The following is a 23054-nucleotide window of genomic DNA, read 5'->3' on the forward strand; positions in this document are numbered from 1 at the left end:
ATAAAAGAAAGTCTCTATCCTTAGAAGCAAAATATAAAGAAATGAAGGTTGGCTCAAGGGTTTTGCACACTACTGTATATCTCAGGATAAACCTCTTTAAGCATATCATCGTTTTTTTAAAGAACAATGCAAAACATCTCAAAACAAGATAAAGGGAAAAAATCAGCCTTTGACATAGCAATAAATTTTACAAATCTATTAAATGAATTAATGAATAAGAAATAAAGGAAGCAAAATGATAAAGCATGCTTGAAAAAGAAAAGTGATGGCAGGGAGATCATATTTAAAAGCAGCTTATTTCAGTAAGAGGGAGCTTTTTCCAGCTTCCTTTGAATTGCCAGTAAAAAGGATCTGATCAGAGCTTCTTACACAATTTGAAGAATGAGAAAAAAAATAGTTTCAGATGATACGGACAGTTAAAACATTAAAAAATAAACTGATATCAGTGTTGTTGTGATATATCAAGAAATAATGCACTACTGTCCTTTTCAAAATAGGAATCGGACTGAATCCCTGGCGTCTAGAAGCTGGCTGTAGAGGTGGTAAAGCAGGCAGAGATCTGAAGACCTGGAAGTGGAGCAGGAATGGGAGTCTGAAAAGCAGAATAACAACAACATACATTTAATATACATAAAACTGAAGCTGATTGGTTTCTAGAAAGTGGGAAAGAATCTTATTGGAGCAGAGCATTTCCACAGCATGTCTTTCATCCTGTCTTCCTTCTCTCACCCCAACCGGTCGCACCAGATGGCCACTCCTCCCTGAGCATGGTTCTGCCGGAGGTTTCTTCCTGTAAAAGGGAGTTTTTCCTTCCCACTGTTGCCGAAGTGCTTGCTCATAGGCGGCCATATGATTATTGGGATTTTCTCTGTATGTATTATTGTAGGGTCTACCTTACAATATAAAGCGCCTTGAGTCAACTGTTGTTGTGATTTGGTGCTATATAAAAATATAAAATTGAATTGAATTGGATGTCGATGACGAGATGACGAGTATTATGGCGTGGGAAAGTGAAACTGATGACAAGAATGGAATAGTGGCTTTATTTCATTGCATACTAAATAATAAAGCAGCACAGATTTGTCGTGATCCTAATTCTGATTTTGATTTTTGAACCTTTTGGGTTGTTTGCTTTCCCTGTTGGTTGTCCTTCTGTGTTAGCCCTGCGATAGACTGGTGACCTGTCGTGGATGTTGGCCTCTGACAGCTGGGATAGGCTCTATCCCAGCTGTCAGACTGATAGATGGATGGCTTGTTATAATTTAATCTTATTTTGGAGTCTAATTTGTTCCCTCAGTGTTCCCTGTCTTATCCTCTTGTGTCAGCTCCACTATGTTAAGTTCATTCATGTGTCAAGTCTAATCTGATTTATTCTAATCAGATTTGACTTTTGATTCTATAGACAGAATTAAATCAAAGCTAATTTATGTAATTCTTAAAAGAAATACCCAGATAAGTGACCATAGGCCTTTCAAGATGAATAACCAAGTGCCTAGCCTGCAGGTGTCTTTATCTCCATTTCTACTCTCATCATGACCTGTGTCAGGTGTGGTCTGGACTGTGTGAATAGTGCATTCTAGGGGTTTATTTGAGATGAACACTAGAGGGAGTTCTTCATCTGAGTCCACAGCAGGATGTTCTCTGGGTAATTCAATGCAAATTGAGTGTAAATTTCACGTAGGCCTCTTTGTGTCCCATCTGTGATTATTTTAAACATCTGAATGGGTCTGCACATGTTTCCCTATGTATGACAGATTCAGCTCTTAGCTGCAGTTCCTAACAGGCCATATCTCCATATGTTTTGTCACTTCCATGGTCATGAGCCAGCTCCACACTCAGAGCTTTAAGTTCCTTTGTTGCTCTGGCTAATGTCAGACGGGCCCGTGACGGACAAAAATGCCTTGTTCTCAGTCACTGCGCGTCAGCTGAGCTGAGATTGTGAGTGAAGGATTTTTATTTTTTTTTAAAAAGGTAAACAAAGCCTTGGACTGTTTGGGTGCCCATCAAAGGGCATGCTGACCAAGACCTCGATTAACGCTGGAGACATGATGGCTTGGCGTGACTGGTGTGGGGAGAAATCGAGTAATTTTGTTCTCAAGGGAAATGTGTGGGATGTGTCACAATGTCACTGAATAGCGTGAGCAGAATTAGACAATTTTTTTGGTTAGACAGCATCTCTCCATGAGGAACTGACCTTCGAGCTTTTATGTCTGACTAAAGTCTGAGATCTCTCACTGTCTTTATGCTGAACATCAGGCTTTGTGTCATTATTTGCCCTCTGGTTCTACAGACAGTACAGTAGACACTGTACACGGCTCAAAAAGAAAATGCCAGCCCAGAATGCTTTTTTTTTTTTTTAATCTTTGCTTAATTATGAAGAGAGAGGACAAAGGCAAGCAAAGACCTCCAAAAGAACATACACACATTTACAGCTCACTGCAAATGTAAGAGACTGTGTGAAGATTCATACATTAATAGACAAATAAGGAAGCCCCTGGCCTAATAGTTTATTGTAAAAGGAAGGCTTTTTTTTAATTCATTTAACACAAATCTATTATTTTAAACTGACTTTTTGAGATTTACATAATAGATATTTGTAATTTTATCGTGCAGCAGTATTTGTGTAAATACCCTGCTGTAAAAAAGATATCTGTCTCTGTAAAGGTGTCGTCAGATAGGAACTGAAGCACCAACTGTGCAAATGTAAGCTGTAAGCAGCTGCCAGTAGTTTTAAATTTTATCTTCCTCATAAACCTGGTTCATAAAGCAGTCAGGTTTGCATAACTTTTCCACAGAAGCATTTACATGTTATATAGATGATTATTTTCATGCAGCCTCTTTGTGCATTACATCTGAATGCATCTAGTGCATAGACACTGTAAAAGATGGACATAGCTGCCATGATGTCACCCAGTGGTTAGTGAAGTCTTGTTATGAAATCTCGAGTCGAGGGATTTTACAACATTTGTGTCTGGAAACTGGACATGACGTCCTCTATTTGTACCTGGAAGCTACATCCATCGTTTATTCTACATATGATCAATCTTCAATTTTATGGTAACTTGGAAGTGCCGTATACTGCACTGCCTCAATAGCTCGAGAAAAGCATATTTTAGCTAATCCGGAACTCAAAATCTATGATAATCCTAACCCTAAAGGGAGTGGCATGACTGTGCATTGGTTCTATGACAAGACTTCAAAACCTACTTTGCAGTTAAAATATATGCAGTACCCAGCAATGCTGCGTACTCCTGTCTGTGTTTGTGCTGCTGTCAGTGCTTTCCTTTAGACTCTGCCCTGGAGAACTTTCTTGCAGTCAAATAAAATCATCTAATCTCACCAGCGTCAGCTTGTGCTTTTTTCTTGATCTGTAACAATTGTTGTTTTTCACTGACGCTTTCTTCTCCAAACCAACCTTTCAACCAATCAGTGTTCTGCCTATGCATAACATCCTCAGCATCTAGCTACACCCTATTTTTTTAGGGTTGCACGTCTGTATTTGTTGCAGACCCATTATCCTACAGTCTGCATAACCAAATACCTACACAAACAGACACAAACGCAGTATCATAAATTCATTTTAACTCTAGATGGGGCACCAATAGCCTGGCTTGGCTTTGCTGCTTTGACTCAGACCTTAGCTGCAGTTATTAGCATGTCACATCCCTTCACAGTCTTTATTTTAAGTCCTTTTGTTGCTCTTCCAAATATGTGAAAACTGTCATAATGGAGAAAATGCCTTGTTCGCAATCAGCGCTTGGACAGCACACAACTTGTTGTGACTTGTGAGTATAGTATGTATATAACTGCAACCAATGTAGGCAGATAATTTTTAAAAACATATCCAGCCTTTGTTTGGGTTTATAATAGTGTATACTTGTAATGAGGTATGTTGAGGCATATTTTTCTAGTATGATCTACACAGAAACTTGAAGAAAAATACCCCAAAGATGTTTCCTTCAGATGGCGAACTCTCTTATATTCATTGTTCCAGCTTTGGTACTGATAGGAGAGCTACAGCATGTGAACAACACATTCATCTCATGTGAGTAACACTGACTGCAGACAGAAGGGGGGAGAGGGCACATCGAGGAGGTAACCACACCAAAGTCACCATCATGCCACCAGGGTACATTGTGAGGCTCATTAAAGTGCATTAAACAACATCCCTGCGGAACAATGAGAGGCCCTGGGGCCCTAAGGCAGAGCCCGAGGCTGGCTGGGACTGATATGGAGACCCAGGGGATCCTGTTCATCCAGGCCTGTCACTACCAGACTCATCTACAGCTGCCAAACTCCATTCTCCTCTGATTCTGTCATCAGCCAGTCAGCAGGCGAATACTGTCTGGAGCTAAAAGAAAGGATAAAACACAAGCCTGTCAGCACTCAGAAAACATGCTGCTGTTCCTATTTGGCTCCTAAATTGTATCTATGGGAAGATTGTGTGGGTTCATGTACAAGCCATGGTACATTGTACGTTTATGATCAAGGTACCACACATTCAGTCATGTCTGTATTTGCTGTTTTTCTTGCCTTGTTATTAAAAAATTAGATTATTATAAACAGGGCTCTCTGTATATTATCAGACATGTACTCGCCTAAATTTCCTGCAAGGTCCCCAGAATTTTCCAGTAAAAACTAAAGTGGATTCATTTAATTGGGAGTGTACTAACCTAGTATCATTTTTCAATATATTGTTTTGGTTGTTGTTCTTTGTTTTGAGCACCATTAGCACAGATGAAAAGGTGCCTATCTGGGCTTGTCTGTTACAATATAAGCCTATGCACTGATCCTTATAAATAAGTATTAAATTAGAGAAGATTTATTAGAAAATGTTAGGAAATTATCAGAAAATTTCACACTTTCACCAAGACAAACATGTCTAGACAAACTTATACTGTGTAAAACTGGAAGAATTTTTCTATATTTTTTTTTGTAACTGTTAGGACACGTAATTGTAATTTTAATAATGAAAAAAAAGTAATATTATTTATTTTATCTTTGCTTTATCTGTAAAATTACAGGAACACAATATTTAAGCATAAAACATAAACATTACATTAATTTATGAATTCATGTATTTATTTGTTATATTTAGTATTTATTCCATTCATTTTTACCATTACCTAATACTCAAACATAAAAGATTAGGATGTTTATTAGTACGAATGATTAATAATGAGTTAATTATAAGTTAATTATTTATTATTATTTTACGGGTTGTTGTTTTTTACTTTAAGTATTGATTTGTTTGTTTGCTTGATTCGCTTTTTTGTCCCTGCTAGTGGTGGGGGAGGAGAGGGAGGAGGGGGGAGGAGAGACCCGCTGACGATGCTGCGTGCGCAGCTCTCCGTCTGGAGTCGCTACGACGGGACCGCAATGAAGAGATAAATGGCACCCTTATCTATTTATTTCTAAGTCTCACGGAGCTCGGTCATCGTTAATTAGGAGAGAGTGGCTCAATAAAACAGCCGCGGACACTTCAAAGGTAAGAAACACTGGCGTTTGTCGCAGAGCGGCTTTATTTTCTGCACGAAATACATTAAAGGACCGGAGATGAGGCAGGGTCAACCACCGGTTTTCTGGTCTTTACGTCGCTGAAGCGTATAATTCGTTTCAACCTCATCACGTAGAGTAAATGTGAATTATTCCAGGAGTGTCGGGGTCTCGGTTTTAAAACGTAACAAGGCGTTTTTCCTAATTTCCCTGGCGATTGCGCAGCAGCTAGCTTGTATCGCGTCTGACAGCGCGTTAAATTTACGCCAGCTGAGGGTGATAACAGGTTATTACTGAGCTCCAGGAGCCCTCTGTCCCTGCCCCGGTTGCGGCTTTAATGTCAGCGGGGCTTTCGTGTTGTTACGCGAGATGTGCGGGGATGTGCGCGCAGCCTCCTCGCTTTTCAAGGCGAGCCGTCGGCGGCTGGCTGCGGGCACCAGACACACCAGGGACTGGGCTCATAATACCGTGCATATCTTTGTGGGAGCACGGCGACGCTGGGTGCAGGGACAGAGAAATGTGGAAGGAAGGCAGGAAAATATCCTCAGATGAACCCGGCAGTGTCATACCCAAGGTCTTTTGCAATACCCTGGGCATTTACTTAGAAGTGGTACAAGAAAACAGCTCCTGCAGATATGAGCTCACCCGGGAGGAAAACACTCAACACGGTCTCCAATTTCTGCTCTTTCTTGTGTAATTTCTTGTTTATAATGTCCAGCTTGTGTGAAAGCAAAACGAGACTTGCAGATGCAGTATATTTCATGTGGAAACAAGTGTCAAATTAAAGGAAAAATATGAACCTTTGACCCCTGCTGTTATAAAGACTCAGGGTCCAGTCTGTGTATAAAAGATGGATACAGCCACAGTGACATCACTAATTGGTTCATGGACACTTTGAAGCCCCAAATTTGCCATTTTGAGCATCATGTGTTTTTGTTCTGGATTCATACCAAAGGATGAAGTTCTCAGTTATACACTGTGTAAAGATGGGACCAACACCTCATGAATAAAATCAGCAAAATTGATATTTGAGTCAATCATGTGGTTGTGCTGAGACATGTGACGTGTCTGTGACATTAGCATGACGTTTGTCTGGTGCTTTCATGAGATGAGCAGAAGCATCAGCCATGCCCGCACTCCATCGTTGGTCCATTCATCCATTGTCCTCTGCTTATCCAAAGGCCAGTCGCAGTGGCAGGTGGTTTCTCATCCTTCTCCCCAGCCACACTTTCCATTTCCTTCTACTGAGATGTATGAGGGAGGTGCCCAGGAGACTTCCCAACCACATGCCCGAACTACCTCATGTGGCTCTTTTTGACATTGAGTTTAGAATCTTCCCCCTCATTCAGAAAACCCCAAGATCTGGAGCTCAGTAACCTTGCTAGGTAGTGGGAAAATTGAGCCCTCTCCTGCAGCCAGGCCCAGGATCAGAGCATCTGCTGTCCAGCTTTCTGCCCATGGGGCATGGTCAGGGTGCTCAGGCACAGCCAGAAAAAAAAAGCTCTCCAGGACAAAACAACACTGAGTATTTTGAGCGTTTTTATTATTATTATAATAATTATTATTATTTGTAAATGGTGAAGTTTTTGTGTCCATTGAGCACTTAAATTAGAGAGGGACTACCTGTCAAAATCACCTAAGATTCAAGCGAGTAGGCTTACCCTGGGAGTACACCAGGTATCCAATCCTGGTTCTGGCTCCACTCAAAACCATGTTGTGGTGGCAAAACAGTTCAAAAGTACCCAATTTATATATTTTGACAGCACTGAATCAAGCTGCAGAGAGCAGGCGTGGAGGGCTGGAAGGCGGTCACACAACAATATAAAGAATTGAGTTAGTTTTCAAAATAATAACTTCTGAAATCCTCCCTGTGTATTCTTGGACTTAGTTAGCAAGACACATTGATAAATTGCTTGGGTGCATCACACAGACAAAGATGCATACATGCAAATTAGTGCCGTGTAAACGTTACACAGAACATTATAGCCTCTCTTCCATCAGCACTGACTCAACTCTATTCTGTTTTTAGGGTACTCCATTAGATATCAGGTTTTTTTTTAGGACCTACTCGGTTCCTACTTGTTCCAAGCCAGCTGAGTCGAGCTGAAAATGTGTCGCAGGACTTTCAGACCTCCTTGCTATAACATCCCTGCCCACATTGAGTTGGTACTCAATTGTAATGGAAAACAAATGAGACCCAAGTGAAGTCAAGTAGAGCGGACCCAAGTAGGTGCTAGTAGAAAAGAGGCATAAGGGAACTGACCCAGCTGTTCCCATGTCACAGTCCTTTAGAACGTAAATATCTCCTCACTCAATGACTTAGATGAACATGAAAATGATGTGACTCATTTCAGTCTTCGGACCTTGACTCAAGTGAACACGTGGAAGACTTTGCACCAATTTTGGTCCATTAAGTAGATAGAAGCTGTTCTGTTGGGGTTTTTTTGTACGGTTTCCTTTAAATTGCAAGAACATTAATGAGTGTTGTACTAAATAAACAAATACTAAAGCGTACGTGTTAGCTGTACTTAATTAATCTGTGCACTTCTTACACAGTCATAAACCTTGTTTTAGCCTGAATGAAGATATTACTGAAGAAGGTCACACTTTACATGCTTAGAGTTTTACATATTCATTGCGTTTCAGACAGACCTTATGTTTATCTGCATGTTCAAATGGCGGTGATTACTAAAAAAAAGCCATTTGTGACCCACCCATGCATAATAATTACTGACCCGAGGTGCAGATTCTCGCTGTAAATGTATTTTAATGTAGTTGAATCGCTAAATAATCGCCATCTAACCTGGATTTCTCACTGGCACACTGGTTAAAAATGTGACACAGTGATCATCACAATGAGTATTCCAGTGCTAAATTATTGTTATTGTGAAATTTGACTGATTGTGGCATTTAGGGGATCAGCTGGCGGACCACCCGCTGAATAAAAGATGAGCTGCACTGATGTGAAAGCAGTCTGCATCGTGATGAGGCTTCTGTGTGTCTCTCTAATGAGATGTAATTGGCCACTGGAGCGGAGGGGTGTTGAGAGCGATGACCTTTTAGATCATCAGCCATGCTCTATCCATCCCCGGTGCTTTCGTGTCCTCTGGTCTAAAAGCTAAATCAAGCCCACAACGAGGAGGTAAAGAGAGAAAATAGTCCCTGTAATGTATGTCGACTGCAGTGCAGCTTAATGCAGTTTGAAGGCAAGGCGTTGTTGTTTTTCTCTCTGCTGTTGACTTACTACGGTATACGTTCCACCAATGAGCAAGGGGAAAACACAGAGGAAATGTGGAAATCATTACAGTAACAGGGACAGGGGAGGGATCTTATTTGGCTCTCTCAGTTGGGTCTCCTATTTACTCAATTAGCTGTTACTGGCTGGTGAACACAGACCTCTCCCAGATGACGTGTGAGATTTAAATGTGCCGCTGGTCTTATCGGTGTGAAGAAAACATACTCTGCACTCATTCAGACATGGTTACAGGTTTGTTTGTGCTGCATGTTTCCTACATTAGCTCATATATCAGGAAAATTTCATTATCCTGGAGCTGTTTTTAATAGCTTAAGCTACAAACTCTGTTATCACGTGGGACTGCAGATTCTGTTAGCGAGCTAGGACATTAAGCTAAGATTGGAAATAAGCTTTGTCCTGTCCTGTTTATGAGGTGTTGGATGTAGCCAGAGGAGCTGGTTGTATTTTGTTTTTTCTGTTACACCACAAGTCCACGGGTTTTGTGAAATTACTTTAACTTATAATTAGTTAAAGTTAAATAATTAGTTAATAAGTTGAAGTAATTTATAGATATATAGATGTCTTTAGTAGAGAAAATGTGTTATGGATTTTACATTTTACTTGGGTCGGCAGCTGAGAAACATTTTAGGTCTCGTTTCAGCATTTTATTATTTTTATTTTAAATCCATCTGAGACAATGGTATCAGCTGTGATCAGTTTACATCCTGTGGCTCTTATTTTGAAAGTTTAGTAGCAACTTGCCCCACCATCTAGAAGGTGGCTGTAGCTTCCACGTCTGAAAAGTGAAACAAGTGCCATGTGCCTTAAACCTGCATTCTTCTTAATGACTAGCAAGGGGTGGCAGTTGTTAAAAAAAAAACTTCCTGTCTTATTGAGGTTTCTTGCATGACGTCATACATACCTAAGATTTGTCAATGAGTCAACCGCTGGTTTTTATGGGAAAAATGTGTATTTCCTGACTGGCTAGCAGTGTTTCCTGGAGGCCGCTGGCTTATGTTGGGTGAAATCATTTGCAAAAAAATTGCTATGCCAAAAACCTATTGGTGATTGCTTTGGTTCCTTGCTGGTTCCCATTGTTAACTATAGCTTTTCATCTTTGTCAGCAAATACTCACCAACTACCAGCTAAACAGTAGTAAAACTCGAAAAAGTGTGACACACACTGGAAATGGATAAGCTTTGCCTCCATAATAAAAGCTTTGCGTCAGTGCTGGAGCCAACACATTTCCAAAAGTACACCCTTTACTTTGAAGGCTAATGGATCCCGTTTACAGTTCAGTGCACTTTTTACAGTTTCTCTTCAGCTTGGAGAGCTGCTGGACAATGTCCGCCACTTCCATTTAAGCTACGAGTGCAGCAATGTGCTGGCCACCAAAGTATTCGAGGGAGGTCTTTACCAGCGAGTTGGGAAATACATGTTTTTTCCTAGCAACTGGCTCACTGACTGGTATGTAGGCCTGTGTGACTCGGGGTTTAGCAATCATTTCCCTGTATTGTCATCATTTTAGTCATAAAGGCGTGTTCAGTTAGCATTTGGTGTCCATTCTCAGAACACCAAAGTGGCGATGCTAAAATGTTTAGCTCGTTTCTTAACTTCACTAACCGGCAGGTGATGCCATAGAGGGTACATCCAACTTTTATACTGTCCATGGATATCTTTGACATTATTCAGATGCTTTCAGAGAGGATCTCATCCCGCCCAGTGTCCAACTTTGCCGTGTTGGACTGCAGCTAACCACAGTAGTGCGCTGTAGTAGTAGTGAGCTGGAGGGTCACTTTAGCAAGAACCTGTAGCTGGTGGACAGCTGGTACAGTGCTGCTACGCTGGAGAGCAGAAAGAGGACTAGCGTCACCAACAGCAGTCCAAGAAAGACTGTTTTCATGGCATATGGTTTATAGCATTGCTGGGGGGAAGCTAACAGCAAAAAAGCAGCAGTTTGGAGGTATTTCATAAGTTGATATGACCAAAACCTGGGATAACAATGCTTCTTCTGTTACTCGCTCTCCCTTCTGTTACATTCAGTCTAATATCTGTTTGAAAGCTTTTATCGATTACTGTTAAATTTAATAAACTCGTCGGCTCCACTGTCTATGTGATGTGTACTCGCACTGAGAACAGTAGGCAGTAAAGATGCTAGCATTCAGACAAAATCAGAGTAGTTTAGGTAAATTGCATTATTTTTATCCGGCTGTCATTTGTTATCTTATTAGATTACAAATGAAATACATTTATATGCCGGATGCATTCGTTTGTGAAATTTTAATGTACAAAGTTAGGAGAGAAGTTTAAGTTGAGCCTGATGTTTCCTTACACGTAAAATGATTCCCAGTCTTTTCCTCGCAGTGAGAAATGCACCTTATTAACTTAACATGAGGACTAGACTGGGACTTGATTTTAGCAAACAGCCAAGGTATCGTTATCTAATCAAAACTAAACGATAAATTCAATGAGTGTGCCTTGGATCAAAATAACATCTTCAAATTTCTCGATTTATCTAACACAGAGTCTAAACTCCGGAGAGATTCACTTTTCTTGGGGGAAAAGCATCAAAAGCTGTTTAAAAGTGATTTAACGTTTGCTGAATAGTTCCAGGGCCTGAAATTTATATTTAAAAATTGTGTGTGTGGGGGGGGGATTCCCCCTTGAATGCTTCCCACAGGGAGGATTTATACTTTGTGGGACTTTAACTATGGGTCATATACGGTCCCATTCTTACCTCAGAATGTGTTTTTCCTTTGTTGTTCTTCTCCAGCTCCAGCATTTCTCTCATTTCTGTCTCTGTTTTGGTGGTTTTGTTTGTTTTTATGACTCTACTGTCATCCTAAAAAAGGAATAAAACAAATTCAATTAACCATAGAATCAAAAACTGAAACTACTATTAGATTCTGTTTAACTCAACTTCAAAGTTAAATTTGAGGCTGTCGAGCCGGTGCTTAAATCTTCGGATGTTCGGTTAGATGGAGTGTAATTTAATTATTGCTGTTTTTAAATAGCTCCTTGGTGTTTTTGTTTTAAAACGAACGCCATATTCTTGCAAACTCTGGCACACAAATGATTCTGTCTCCAGGTAAACCCCCGTTAACCTTGAATAACCTCACCTGCTTCCTTGATGCTGCATGTGGGCGGAGCCTGAGCTGAGACTCGCCCACAGTGTAACAGAAAACAAGTTTTGCGTTTCTCACCAGCAGAAACGACTTAAATTTCGGTCAGTTTGGAGCTTCTCTGCTTTCTTTTCTTCATCCTCCATCTGTCTCGAGCCTCCTCGACCTGACCAACTGAAGCATCTTTAGATCGTAACGCTGGTTTTATAGTAGGCGTGATGGGTGCATCAGTTCATCTTCTTACCCTGATGCATCCATCATTCTGGAACAGGATTAATCTGGACTCATCAGACCACATGACCTTTTTCCGTTGCTCCACAGTCTGATCTTTAAGACCCATGAGAAATCTAAGCCTCTTCTTCTAATTAGCCTCACTGATAAGTGGTTTTCTTGAGGCAACACAGCTGTTTAGTCCCAAATCCTCGAGTTCCTCTTCACGTTATGTTCTTATGCATGTTAAATAGTCAAAGTGAGTTTCAGATGTATAAGTGAACACTGATCACAATCATCCAGGATTATTTTCCCAACCACATTTCTTTTTGAAGATGATGATTCATCACTGTCCTTCCAGGTTTAATAATGCATTGCACAGTTCTCAACTCAACCTGTCCTTAGTAGTTTTCTTTGCTTGATGCAGACCAACAATTTGATACTTCGAAAACAGAGTAACATCCTTTCCTCTGAGCTACAGGGAGAGGAGGAGGGTCTCAATTTTTCAGTTGCATCTAATGTCTTTGTATTTACAGAAATATAGATTCTTAGATGCAAATTTGTTCCTCGTTTTCTTTTTTTCTTGGCAGCAAACAATGTTATTTTTCCACAATTACTGTATGATCATAAAATATGACACCTATACTGTACATGCAGACATCATATATTGTACGTGCATCTTCAGTGAAACCCTGGGTTAACTTCACGAATTGATAGCCAGCTTCATGTGACTGTTTATCCTGACTGTCAGTGTTAGGCTAATGGAAAGATACGCTGGGTATGTTATATTCGTTTCGTGGTATAGGGTCCTAGCCTGATGAGGTAGCTCTTTCTGTGTTCATTACTGTTACCGTTCAGGCACTGAATCCAAAACCCTGAACTGCATCAATGCACAATACTTCAAACTTCTCTTTTTCTTTTGTTTTAATGGTGGAGGAACCCTTCTGTTGCATGTCAGCAGGGATCAGTTTTTTATTGAGCCTTATTATTACGAGATCTTACTTTGACCTTCCCTATCTGTGATAACACAGAGACAAAGCAGAGTCACTGAGTCAGATAATGTAGCTGGGAAAAACAACAATGGTGAACATGATCTGTGTGTACTTTGGTTCACTCTGCTGGTTAAACTTCCTCCTCCTGCTCATCTGCAGAGTTTTACTTTTTATCACATGATTCAAGCGAAGTTGGAGTGAACACCACTGCAGGCTGACTGTATGTCACCCAAGTGGCGATTACTGCTGATGTCGATGGCTCAGAGTAAATCCTGCTATTTTTTTTTTTTTGGTGGGGGGGGGATTTCCTCCCTTAAAATAAAGTGAGTCCATATCCCGATGGCAGCCGAGTAAAAAGAGACAATTAAGCTTATTATTTGGGGGAATTTCCTCATTTTGTGCACAGTCAGGCTAACTCATTGGAGTCTCTGACAGCAGCGGCGCTTCAACTAAGAATGACTCCTTTCATAATGGTCAGGGAGGCATTATCGTGTCACGGACCTCATGACCGCGTTATCACACAGGAAATGTCTTGCCCCGAGCTTCCTGGAATGCAAGTGAGACTGCAGCATCCAAATAGTGGAAAAATAGAATAGATCTGAATTTACTATTCAGTCCGAGCTCTGATTCATAAATGTGTCTGATAACCATAACAGAACAATGTAATAAAAATGACATATTCTCAGTGACTAAGGTTAGTCTTAGTTACGGTTGGTTGTCCCTTTTTAGCAGATTAGGGCAGATTTATAATTTAGTGTTAAATCAGTGTTCGTGTTGTGGCTACAATGTATCTTTCTGAAACGTTACCCTGTAACCTGACGTGCAACTGCCTAGAATATAACTACATGATGCTGTTGTTGCTTAGGCTACATTGTAGGCTCGACGTAGATTTACTGCAGCAGCGTAATTCAGATAGAATTCAAAGGAAAACCATGTGGTATGTATAATATACATGCTAGCTGGAAATAGCAGGTAAGAAAGAGCTACTCACTTTTACCACATACCAAACAGTCACGCTCACGTGGTCGCAGATTCCGAACCGTAGACGCTAAAAGGAGGACGAGCATTTTTGCCGTCGGTGTTGGTGTTTTGAAACTGAATGTATGCTGGGTAATTCTTATTTCGGACACTTTAGTGACCAGAAATTACTAAATAAACTTAATGTGTCATTCAGTTTGACAGGACCTAGAGATTGATCCTGTAAACTCATCAGGAAAGTATTTGCAGAGGTCAAGACAGAGGGCTGTTTTCCCATAGATTGCTTTAGGACTGGAAGTCTTTATTAAACACAGGTATCGCCCCCTGGTGGTTTGTGAAAGGACCAAAAAATTAAAGCACTTGGTGTTGGCTTTACTTTCTTTTATGCTGTGTTTTGTTCCAGCAAATAAATACTCCATTTGTCCAAATCCATTTTTTTTCCCTAGTCTGTAAAGTCATGACTTTGGATGAGAAAGGTCATCTGCTGGTTCATCAGCATCTCCTCCACCAACATAGTTATGTGATTTCTACATTTTTTTTTGCTTCTCAAGTTTATTTATAGTTTTAAGTTTATTTAAAAAACATAAAAGCATAATGTCTAAAAGACAATAACAGTATCGTACTATGGTATCAAACACGCAGCCCATGAAATGGTAGAGTTTGACCTGGATGGCTTTACAATGTGTGAAATTAAGCAGATTAAGTTATTAGTTACAACAAATTTGCACAGCTGATCTTGTATGTTGATTGCAGCTTTATACAGGAGGGAAAATTTGAATTTTTATCATTTTAAAAAACCTAAAATTCTATTTTTGTCTACTTATAAAACACTAGTATTAAATATGGACTCAAACACATGACACAAAGCTCACAGTTAATCATGCGTTAGGATCTTTAGGAAGCTCTTGGAAATTTCTTTGTCTTTAAAGGGTGCATTGTCTGAAAAACTGCAAGTCTACAAAGGCTTTTACTCAGTTCTTCTAGAGTATGGTTAGGTCTGTTTTACAGTTCCCAGACCTTTCCTGTGCACGAACCAGTGACAAGATTATCAGCCAGCCGCCTGGCCATGTAATCCATCAGAGCCTTATTACAATATCCCGCCTATGCTTCGCAGAATAATATAAACCCAGCCTGGAGGGAGAGAGAGAGAGAGCTTCTCCTCGCTGCTCATTGTGGCAACCCAACACCACATAAAAGCCACCCGGAGAGGAAGAAAAAGTGTCATGCTCCTGCCAGAAAATCAGAACTGCATGCGTGCATTTAATTGAGTTTTTTAACTTTAAAGGTTAAAGCATACACTTTGTAGTTTTTTTTTCAGGGTATTTAATGTTTCCCTTTTTCTCCAGTACCTGAACATTATCCCGCTCGCTCCCAGCCGTATGAATAATTGACCTCACTGACACGAGATGCACCCAGGGGACGTTTTATCACTGTGGACGGATGGGGGTTGACATCCAGTGCAGGCAGGACATGTGTTGTGCAGAGGTATCATGTAGTGATAGGAAAGCCGACACAGTACGGTTATAAAAGCACAAAAGCATGTGTGATGTCGGATGATGGATAGAGACTGAGATGTGTAGTTGATCAAACATGCTGAGTTCCTGTTTGATCTTTCTGCGTCAATATTGTATCTTGGTGGTCTTGGACCTCTGCAGAGATGAGGGATGGATAGATGGGCAAATATAAAATGGAAATCCTTCACGGCTCAGACTTTAATCAAACACACAGCAGAGAGGAATGTGTGTGTACACAGGGTTACAATAAGATATTTTCAGTGTGGAGTGTTAAACATTTCCCAAGTTATTCAATGAATAACCCATGTCCACATAAGATGAGATGTTGTAAGACTTCCCATATCACACATTGATTTAACCTCCTAGGACCTGGCGTCCACATATGTGGACATCACATTTTGGGTTATTTAGACCAAAATACTCATTTTTGCTCTACATGGGCCTGACATCCACGTACAAGGACATCATACTGCTACTGTTCTATCAAAATATTAAACAAATATCCTCATATGTGGCTCTGATTTTTCATAAAAACAAAAACAAGGGGAAAAAAATCTGGTAATTCTTTGTTTTTACATTCATTGGGCCCCAATATGCCCAAATATCAAAGAGAAATTAAAAATGCATGCTGGGGAAGAGTTCGGGTCTTAGGAAGTTAATACTGGACAATAATCAGTGGCTCATTCTCATGCAAAAAGAGGTTAAAGATTAATATAGGGTTTTTTAAAAAAAAAAACAAACAAATAAAGATCACATAATTTTCCTATGCCATTAAAGATTGTAATAGGAATACTCCTTTATTTTTGTGTATTATTTACCAGATTGAGCTGTTTTCGTCATGCATTATTTTAAGCTGTTCAAAGTTTAAAAAGGTAGAGAGAGGCAAGGTTGAAATGATTTGGAGATGTGCAGGAGGGACAGTGGATATTGAACAAAGGATGTTAAAAATGGAGCTCCCAGGCAGGAGGAAAAGACCTCAGAGGAGCTTCATGGATGTCGTGAAGGAGAACATGCAGAGGCCTGGCGGAGGATGCTCGGGATGGGGTGAGATGGAGGCGGATGATCTGCTGTGGAGACTCCTACAGGAAGCAACTGAAAGAAGAAGATGATTATAATATTGAGTTATTCTACTTTATTTAAACCATGTTGTTGTAGGTGGTTTTCATTGTTTTGGCTGCTGTAACAAGCATTTCCCAGCTTTGGGGATAAATAAAGTATATATAGAAAGTAAAAACTATATATAGTTAAAAACAGTTTTACACATGGAATAAATGTTTGAGAGGACACAGCCAGCTGCTGCTTCTCCTCGGAGTCTCCCGTCCTGTGGATGAAGTCTGCTTTCTCTGTCTTGTATCAGCATTAGCGACGGCAGTCGTTGTTCTGCTCTGTGGTCTTGGTGAGCAGAACAAGGAGTCGCAGCTCCAGACGGTGGAGATGGAGTCTGATCTCATTTCATTTCATGAAACTTTATTAATCCGAATCAGTGGTGGTTGTCGATCTTCACCTCTCTCTGAGGAAGCAGCTGAATAATGGCGAGGACTGCCGAAATATCAGTCTGGCAATGTAGTCAGCTGGTAGGGTATTGCTGATTATTACATTTTTTTTCTCCCATAATTTACAATTTTTTTTTTACAATTTTTTTAAAAAATATAAATATTATATTCACATAACTGAATCTTAGATATTTGTTAACAGCCCAGAACAGGAACCAACAATGTTAGTTGGTGAGCACTGAACTTAAGATCAGCAGGACTATCTGGGATCATTTTCAAAATAAATAAATACAAAAAAATGCTACAATGGGTAATCGTACATACTTTGGCTGCCTTTAACTGTGAGCTGTGTCACATAATCTTTGAGGACTCTGACTCTAACCTTGTTTTGAAGGCTAAAATGACTCTGTTGATATCACCTAGGGGACAAAAACTAAACAGTCTAATTGCCAAGACTTGCGAGAACAATATTCAAACAAATAAAAATTACGTTTTGATATTCATAGTGTTTATATTTGTAGTCCTGTATTGAATCCCAGTCGTAAAGGGCAACCTCATTGTTTGCATTTATTCTGGTTTGTCTGCATTACTCTGTCATCAGCAGTGAAACTGCGCTCACCGTGTTTGACTTGGAGCTAATAAATCTTTAACAGCAGTTACTTCTACGAAAAACAGGAAGATGAAGAGAGATGAAGTCCGTACATGGATTGTTAGAGCTTTGAAAATGCAAAACTGCATTGCCAGAATACTAGCCTTTTATAGCACAATAACCAAGATAGATAGTTACAATATGCTATTGGTTTTTTTCTTTCCTGGAGGTATTAGCATTGTGCTAATCAATATACTGTGTTTGGTAGTAAAATAACACTGTTAAAACAGACCTATCACAGATGTGGTCTCTTAATATATCTGAGCAGCTCACCCAATTGAAGTCTGAATGTGGGAAACACTGCAGGAATGGCTTGTTTGGTTTCAGAGTGTCTCTGTAGCTCGTTTGCTAGCATTAGCAAGCGTGGAACACGCCACGCACAAACTGAAGACTCTTGGCTTCCCCTTTTGGTTTGCACTGCTGCTTAGTTGTGGTTTTCTCAAATTAAGGAAATGAACAATTTTCCACTTTGTTATGTTCTCAGCTATCGGTCACAGTCTGAATCACATTGGAAAAATTCCCCCTTTTTAGCAGCTCCATAAATAGATGGAAGAGTTTAAAAAAAGAAGATTTTAATATATAGAATTAGCATTTTATTGTTGTGTAGTTGTATATGGAAATAACAATCCCTAAGCATATCTGAACTTAGTTCTTCATATTAGCACAGTATTGGGCCCCTGCTTTACTCATTGTGTATATATGTTTTAAGATTTTTCACTTTTTATTTTTAAAGTGGGGCTTACCGTCAAACCTTCTGCTCTATGTGTTTCAGGGCTTCTTACAAGAATAATGGACGAAACCTGTCACTGACTTGATGAAGATTGATATTCAGGCTGAATCATGGAGGGTAACGATGACAAGTCTGTAACCATGACCCAGCCACAGACTGAAGTGTGCAACTCTGAGGCGGGAGGAGGAGGAGAGGTCTCCAGGAAAGTGGAAGATGGAGTAAATCCACTCACTCCTGCTGATTCCTGTGATGCTAATATGACAGGACTGACTAAAGGAGGCCTCTCGAACCTGGCAGACACTCCTGCACCCCCAGTGGTGAGTCCCACTGCTGAACCTCCAGGAGGTGTGGCTCTTAAAGTGGCTACCACTGTACTCCACCCAGTTTGTCTGGGTGAGAGCCCACTCATGCTGCCCATTCACCTCCAGATGGCCGGAGCAGCCGGGCCTCAGCTCGGACAGATGGGGGCAGCACCGTACTTGATAACGAGCCAAAGCCCAGTTTCACTACCCCTGGTCTTGGATCAGCAGGTGATTCAGCACATGAGTCCTTCTGTAATCCCTCAGACCACCAACTGTGCACAGCTCCAGAACAACGTGCTGTTACAGAGTCCTTTGACGTTTGGTTTACCTCCAGCTGTTGACCAGAAGTCCACAGGACAGACGCAGGAGGCTAACTTGCTCTCTCTCCTGCAGAATCCAGCTTTTGCTGCCATCTTGCAGGACCTCTTCCCTTCCCAGGGGAGTTCATCAAGCTGTCAGTCTCCAGGCTCTCCCTTCTTCCCCCTTCCTCCCCTCACCCCTCCCTACACCTCCCCTCTGGCCCCTCTGGTCCCTCCTGCAACACTCTTAGTCCCATACCCGGTCATCATTCCTCTGCCTGTGCCTCTGCCAGTCCCTCTCCCCATCCCTGTCCCTCAGACCGAGGACTCAAAGGGTAACATGCCAAAACCAGTTTGCACTGTGAGTAAAAGCACTCAGACTTCGCCAAAAGATACTACCTCCCCCTCGCAGTCTTCAAGGAAATGCATGCCTCCGTTCCAGCCACAAAATGTATCCCCATCCTCACTTCCTCTAGAGGAAGGACAAGCTCTGGACCTTTCTGTCAGGCCATGTCCAGTTGAACCAAAACAGGAATATCCCAGTCCACAGCAGGACAGTGTGCTGGATTTGTCAGTTCCTGGTGTGAGGAAAAAGTGTGCTCAGTCAGACAGAGAAAGAGCCTCACAGTCCGGCCCGGATGGCAGCGGCACATCTTTGTCTCTGGGCGTCGATTCCAAACTCCTCGGCAGTCTGGCATCGCTGGAGTTCAGCCGGCAGCATAAGTGGTTGGTTGACAGCAGTGCTGCTGGGTCTAGTTCTTTGAGTCAGGAGGCGTCTCTTAGCGGTGCTGGAAACCTCGAGATAGTGAGCACCTCGCAGACAGCCAAGGTCATTGTCTCAGTGAAAGACGCAATCCCCGCCATCCTCTGCGGAAAGATAAAAGGCCTTTCAGGAGTCTCAACCAAAAACTTCTCCATAAAACGGGATGGCAGCCAGGGGGCAGCTCTGCAGCAGCTCTACGGTGTGCCGTCGGGATCCCACGGGGAGCAGCATGACCCCAACAACCCTCTTAAAAAGGTCTCTAAAAGCAGAGCTATCAAACTGAAGAAGGTCAGCTCACAGGAGATCCACTTCCTTCCCATTAAGAAGCAGAGACTGGCAGCGCTGCTCCCCAGGAAGTGAGCTCGCTCACTGGGGAGGGAGACTAATCTGTGGACTAGTTTTCTGGTAATCCCTCCAGAGAGTATAACATAAAACACATGTGGGACATTCTGTAATCAAATTGAAACGCTTGTGTCCAACCAAAACTCAGAGTCTGGCTTTAAAAGCGGGGCTCTGACAATGTGACACAGTAGTTACACAAATGGTTTCTTCTGAGTTTTTCTTTTATGATGCACTAGTCTCTACAGTGTTTTACTAAACCATAAATGTTTCAGTGTACGGCAGCTTAGTATGCTCTCTGTGAGTCAGAGATGTCTGTGATTCATGGTAACAGCAAAGACACAAGTTCGATTCCTCCGTTTGGGTTTATGGTTTGTTTCCACATGTATTATGTTTTATATTTTGGTGCACTGAAGAGCGTGTATTGCAGGACGTGACTGAGGCTGTTAAAACATGTCCCATCAGTGGAAATTCACATGGTCATCAGTAGCTCACTGGAGCGATTCATTCTTTCCTGATTGGTTGGGATTTAGCATGACAGGCTCATAATGACTTGGCGAGGCCTGAGCCACAGTTTCATTAAATGAATGTTGGCAGCAGCCACTGATCACAGCAAAATATGTTCTTATTTTAACAACAATAGGGAATAAAAGAAGCTTCTTAATTACTTTCATGTTTAAACTGACCTTTCTATCCAAAAATGAGGAAACTACTAAAAGAGCTATTATTGTTGATGGCTAAATTAGCCAAAGCAGCAAGTGTATAAAGCACTGTAACTCCCTGCTGTTTCCACTTATTAAAGGGGACCTAGTCTACTTTTCCTTGTTTCCTATCATATGAATATTGTTACAATGGCTGATGCTCATTGATGAGGTCAGTGTATGTACAAGTAATCCTGAAACCCAAAAACTCAAGCTTCAGACTCAAAGCTCGATTTCAGCTTTTGTTTTGTTTCATCTCAGGCACACTTACTGTTCAAACTTCGTCTCCAAGGAGCAGCCAATCAGAAGAAAGTAAAGAGAGGCATTTCTGTAGAATGTAGCTGTGTTCCATTCGGGGGACCCGGCCTTCGTGGTCTACGTGTGCCGGGTCCTTTGAAGGCCGGAAGTGCGAGGCTCTACCATCTAACACTTCTGTTTAATCAGTTTTCTGTTTGATGTTTATTCAGCTGTGTGAGAACTATAACTTTAATCTCAGCCAAACCGATTTACTCAAACAAATAAAACAGAAAAAAGCCAAACAATACATTTTTTATGTTATCTAAGTGTCTTGCATATCATAATCTTAGTAACAAAAGACCGCAGGAGGTCCGAAAATGATGTACCGGGAGTTTGCTGTTCTCACCGGCTCTAGCGAGCCTAGCTGATCCCCGGCTAGCTATCGAGCTGGTGGGTAACAGACTTCTGTGAAAACGTCAGAGCACTTTTGCAAATATGTGATATTTTGATAAACCGAGCAGATATTTGACGTTTACACAGCTACATTCTCACCTGAAAATATGTTAAAAGTTTATTTTGTGACCCAGAAAGAGTAATAGGAGTAATATTAAAACTAAGCAGCTGCCGCCATTGTTGGAAACTGGAATTGGCTGGGCCGCGCTATGAATTCTGGGATAGGTTGGGCCACGAAGGACACACCCGACCCATCCTTCACATTCGGGGGGAATGAAGGACTGCATTTGGAGCAGCCTTCGAATTGGGACAGCCTTTGTCACCTGGCTTTGACATAATTGGCCTACAAATGCGGTCTCCGAAGGATGTGGCCTAGGTTTTGGGACACAGCTTGTATATGAAAAATGGACTTAGCCACCATGACAGTGACATCTACATTTTGATGCCTTCACTTGAGTATTTTGGCTACAATCATTTTCATTTTTGTGGAGCCACATTTTAATATTTTCAGGTGAGAGGGTGGAGCTCTAAAATATTAGGTAATGTTAGCTATATCTGCTAATTAGCAGGAATTAGCTGAAAGTGTAAAGACAGTGCAGTTCCTCTATTGTTCACTTGAAGCTGTCTCCAATTAGAGCAGGGCGATATGGCCAAAAATATTTATCACGATATATATTTGAAAATTTGCGATAACGATATAACCGACGATATAATTGATGCGAGACAAAATACAACTCCACAACATTACTAGCGCAAAAAGACAACCTTCCATTTATTTTCACTTAAACAAGAAGCTGGTTTTTATGTACATTAAAGCTTTATAAAAATGTAACAGTGCAAATGCAAATTCCTTGCTGAAAGTTTAACCAAAAGGCATTTCCAGTAGAAATGGGCTGACATATCCTGAGCATAACCATGTATAATATCCACTGAAGTTAAAAAGAGGTGCTTTGCAACATTAAACTGCAGTGTGCAGTACGCATTTTTCGGACCATAAGGTGCACGGGATTATAAGGCACATTAAGCGAAACAAAGCAGTCAGATAAATCAAACTTTATTAAACTCATTCTTCTTGCTTCCTCCACTTCTGTACCATTGATTCATTAATGTTGAATTCTCTGGCAGCTGCTCTATTCCCATGTTGTTGCAGTATATTAATGACTAACCTCGTATTGTGGATGGATTATCTCAGTTGTTCTCCTGACTGAAGTTTGGTCCGTTTACAGCATCCTGCCATGCGCTTGCATTTGTCTCTAACCATGAAGAACCTTCACGTTAACTTTTATAAGTGGAAAAGTGTTAGTGTTCGTCCTCCAGCTTCACTGTTTATGTTATGCTAACATAGCTGTGTCGCTAGCGATCACGTAGTACATCATTATATACCAGCTAGCCCAACTTCAGTAACCCTACAAACGTCACTGCTGTTTAGTTTCCTGTCTTCATTTATGTTGGAAGTGATAGCAGAGCTGTACGTTTGATTTTTTTCAGAAATCTCTCAGTCAGAACATGCTATATCATGCTTAGGTAACTAGCGAAACTAG

The 23054-nt window shown here is 41.0% G+C and overlaps 1 protein-coding gene across 2 annotated transcripts; it reads left to right on the top strand.

The window, feature by feature from the left end:
• Window positions 1-5329: 5329 nt before the first annotated feature.
• On the top strand, window positions 5330-21255 carry rai2 (retinoic acid induced 2). 2 transcript variants are annotated; one of them, XM_005732352.1, is made up of 2 exons: window positions 5330-5488; window positions 18462-21255. In XM_005732352.1, exon 2 carries the CDS (start codon window positions 18530-18532, stop codon window positions 20141-20143), a length of 1614 nt encoding a protein of 537 aa, XP_005732409.1. In that variant the 5' UTR covers window positions 5330-5488; window positions 18462-18529; the 3' UTR covers window positions 20144-21255. The 2 variants fall into 2 exon arrangements, with proteins under 2 accessions (XP_005732409.1, XP_005732410.1); XM_005732353.1 differs by lacking the exon at window positions 5330-5488 and adding an exon at window positions 8882-8983.
• The last annotated feature ends 1799 nt before the right edge of the window (window positions 21256-23054 follow it).

Source organism: Pundamilia nyererei, unplaced genomic scaffold (assembly GCF_000239375.1).
Source record: "Pundamilia nyererei isolate P.nyererei 1_Seehausen unplaced genomic scaffold, PunNye1.0 scaffold00046, whole genome shotgun sequence".
Taxonomy (NCBI): domain Eukaryota; kingdom Metazoa; phylum Chordata; class Actinopteri; order Cichliformes; family Cichlidae; genus Pundamilia; species Pundamilia nyererei.

Coding starts and splice junctions, on each gene's coding strand:
- rai2 (XM_005732352.1), top strand. CDS start 18,530: ATGGAGGGTAACGATGACAAGTCTGTAACCATGACCCAGCCACAGACT.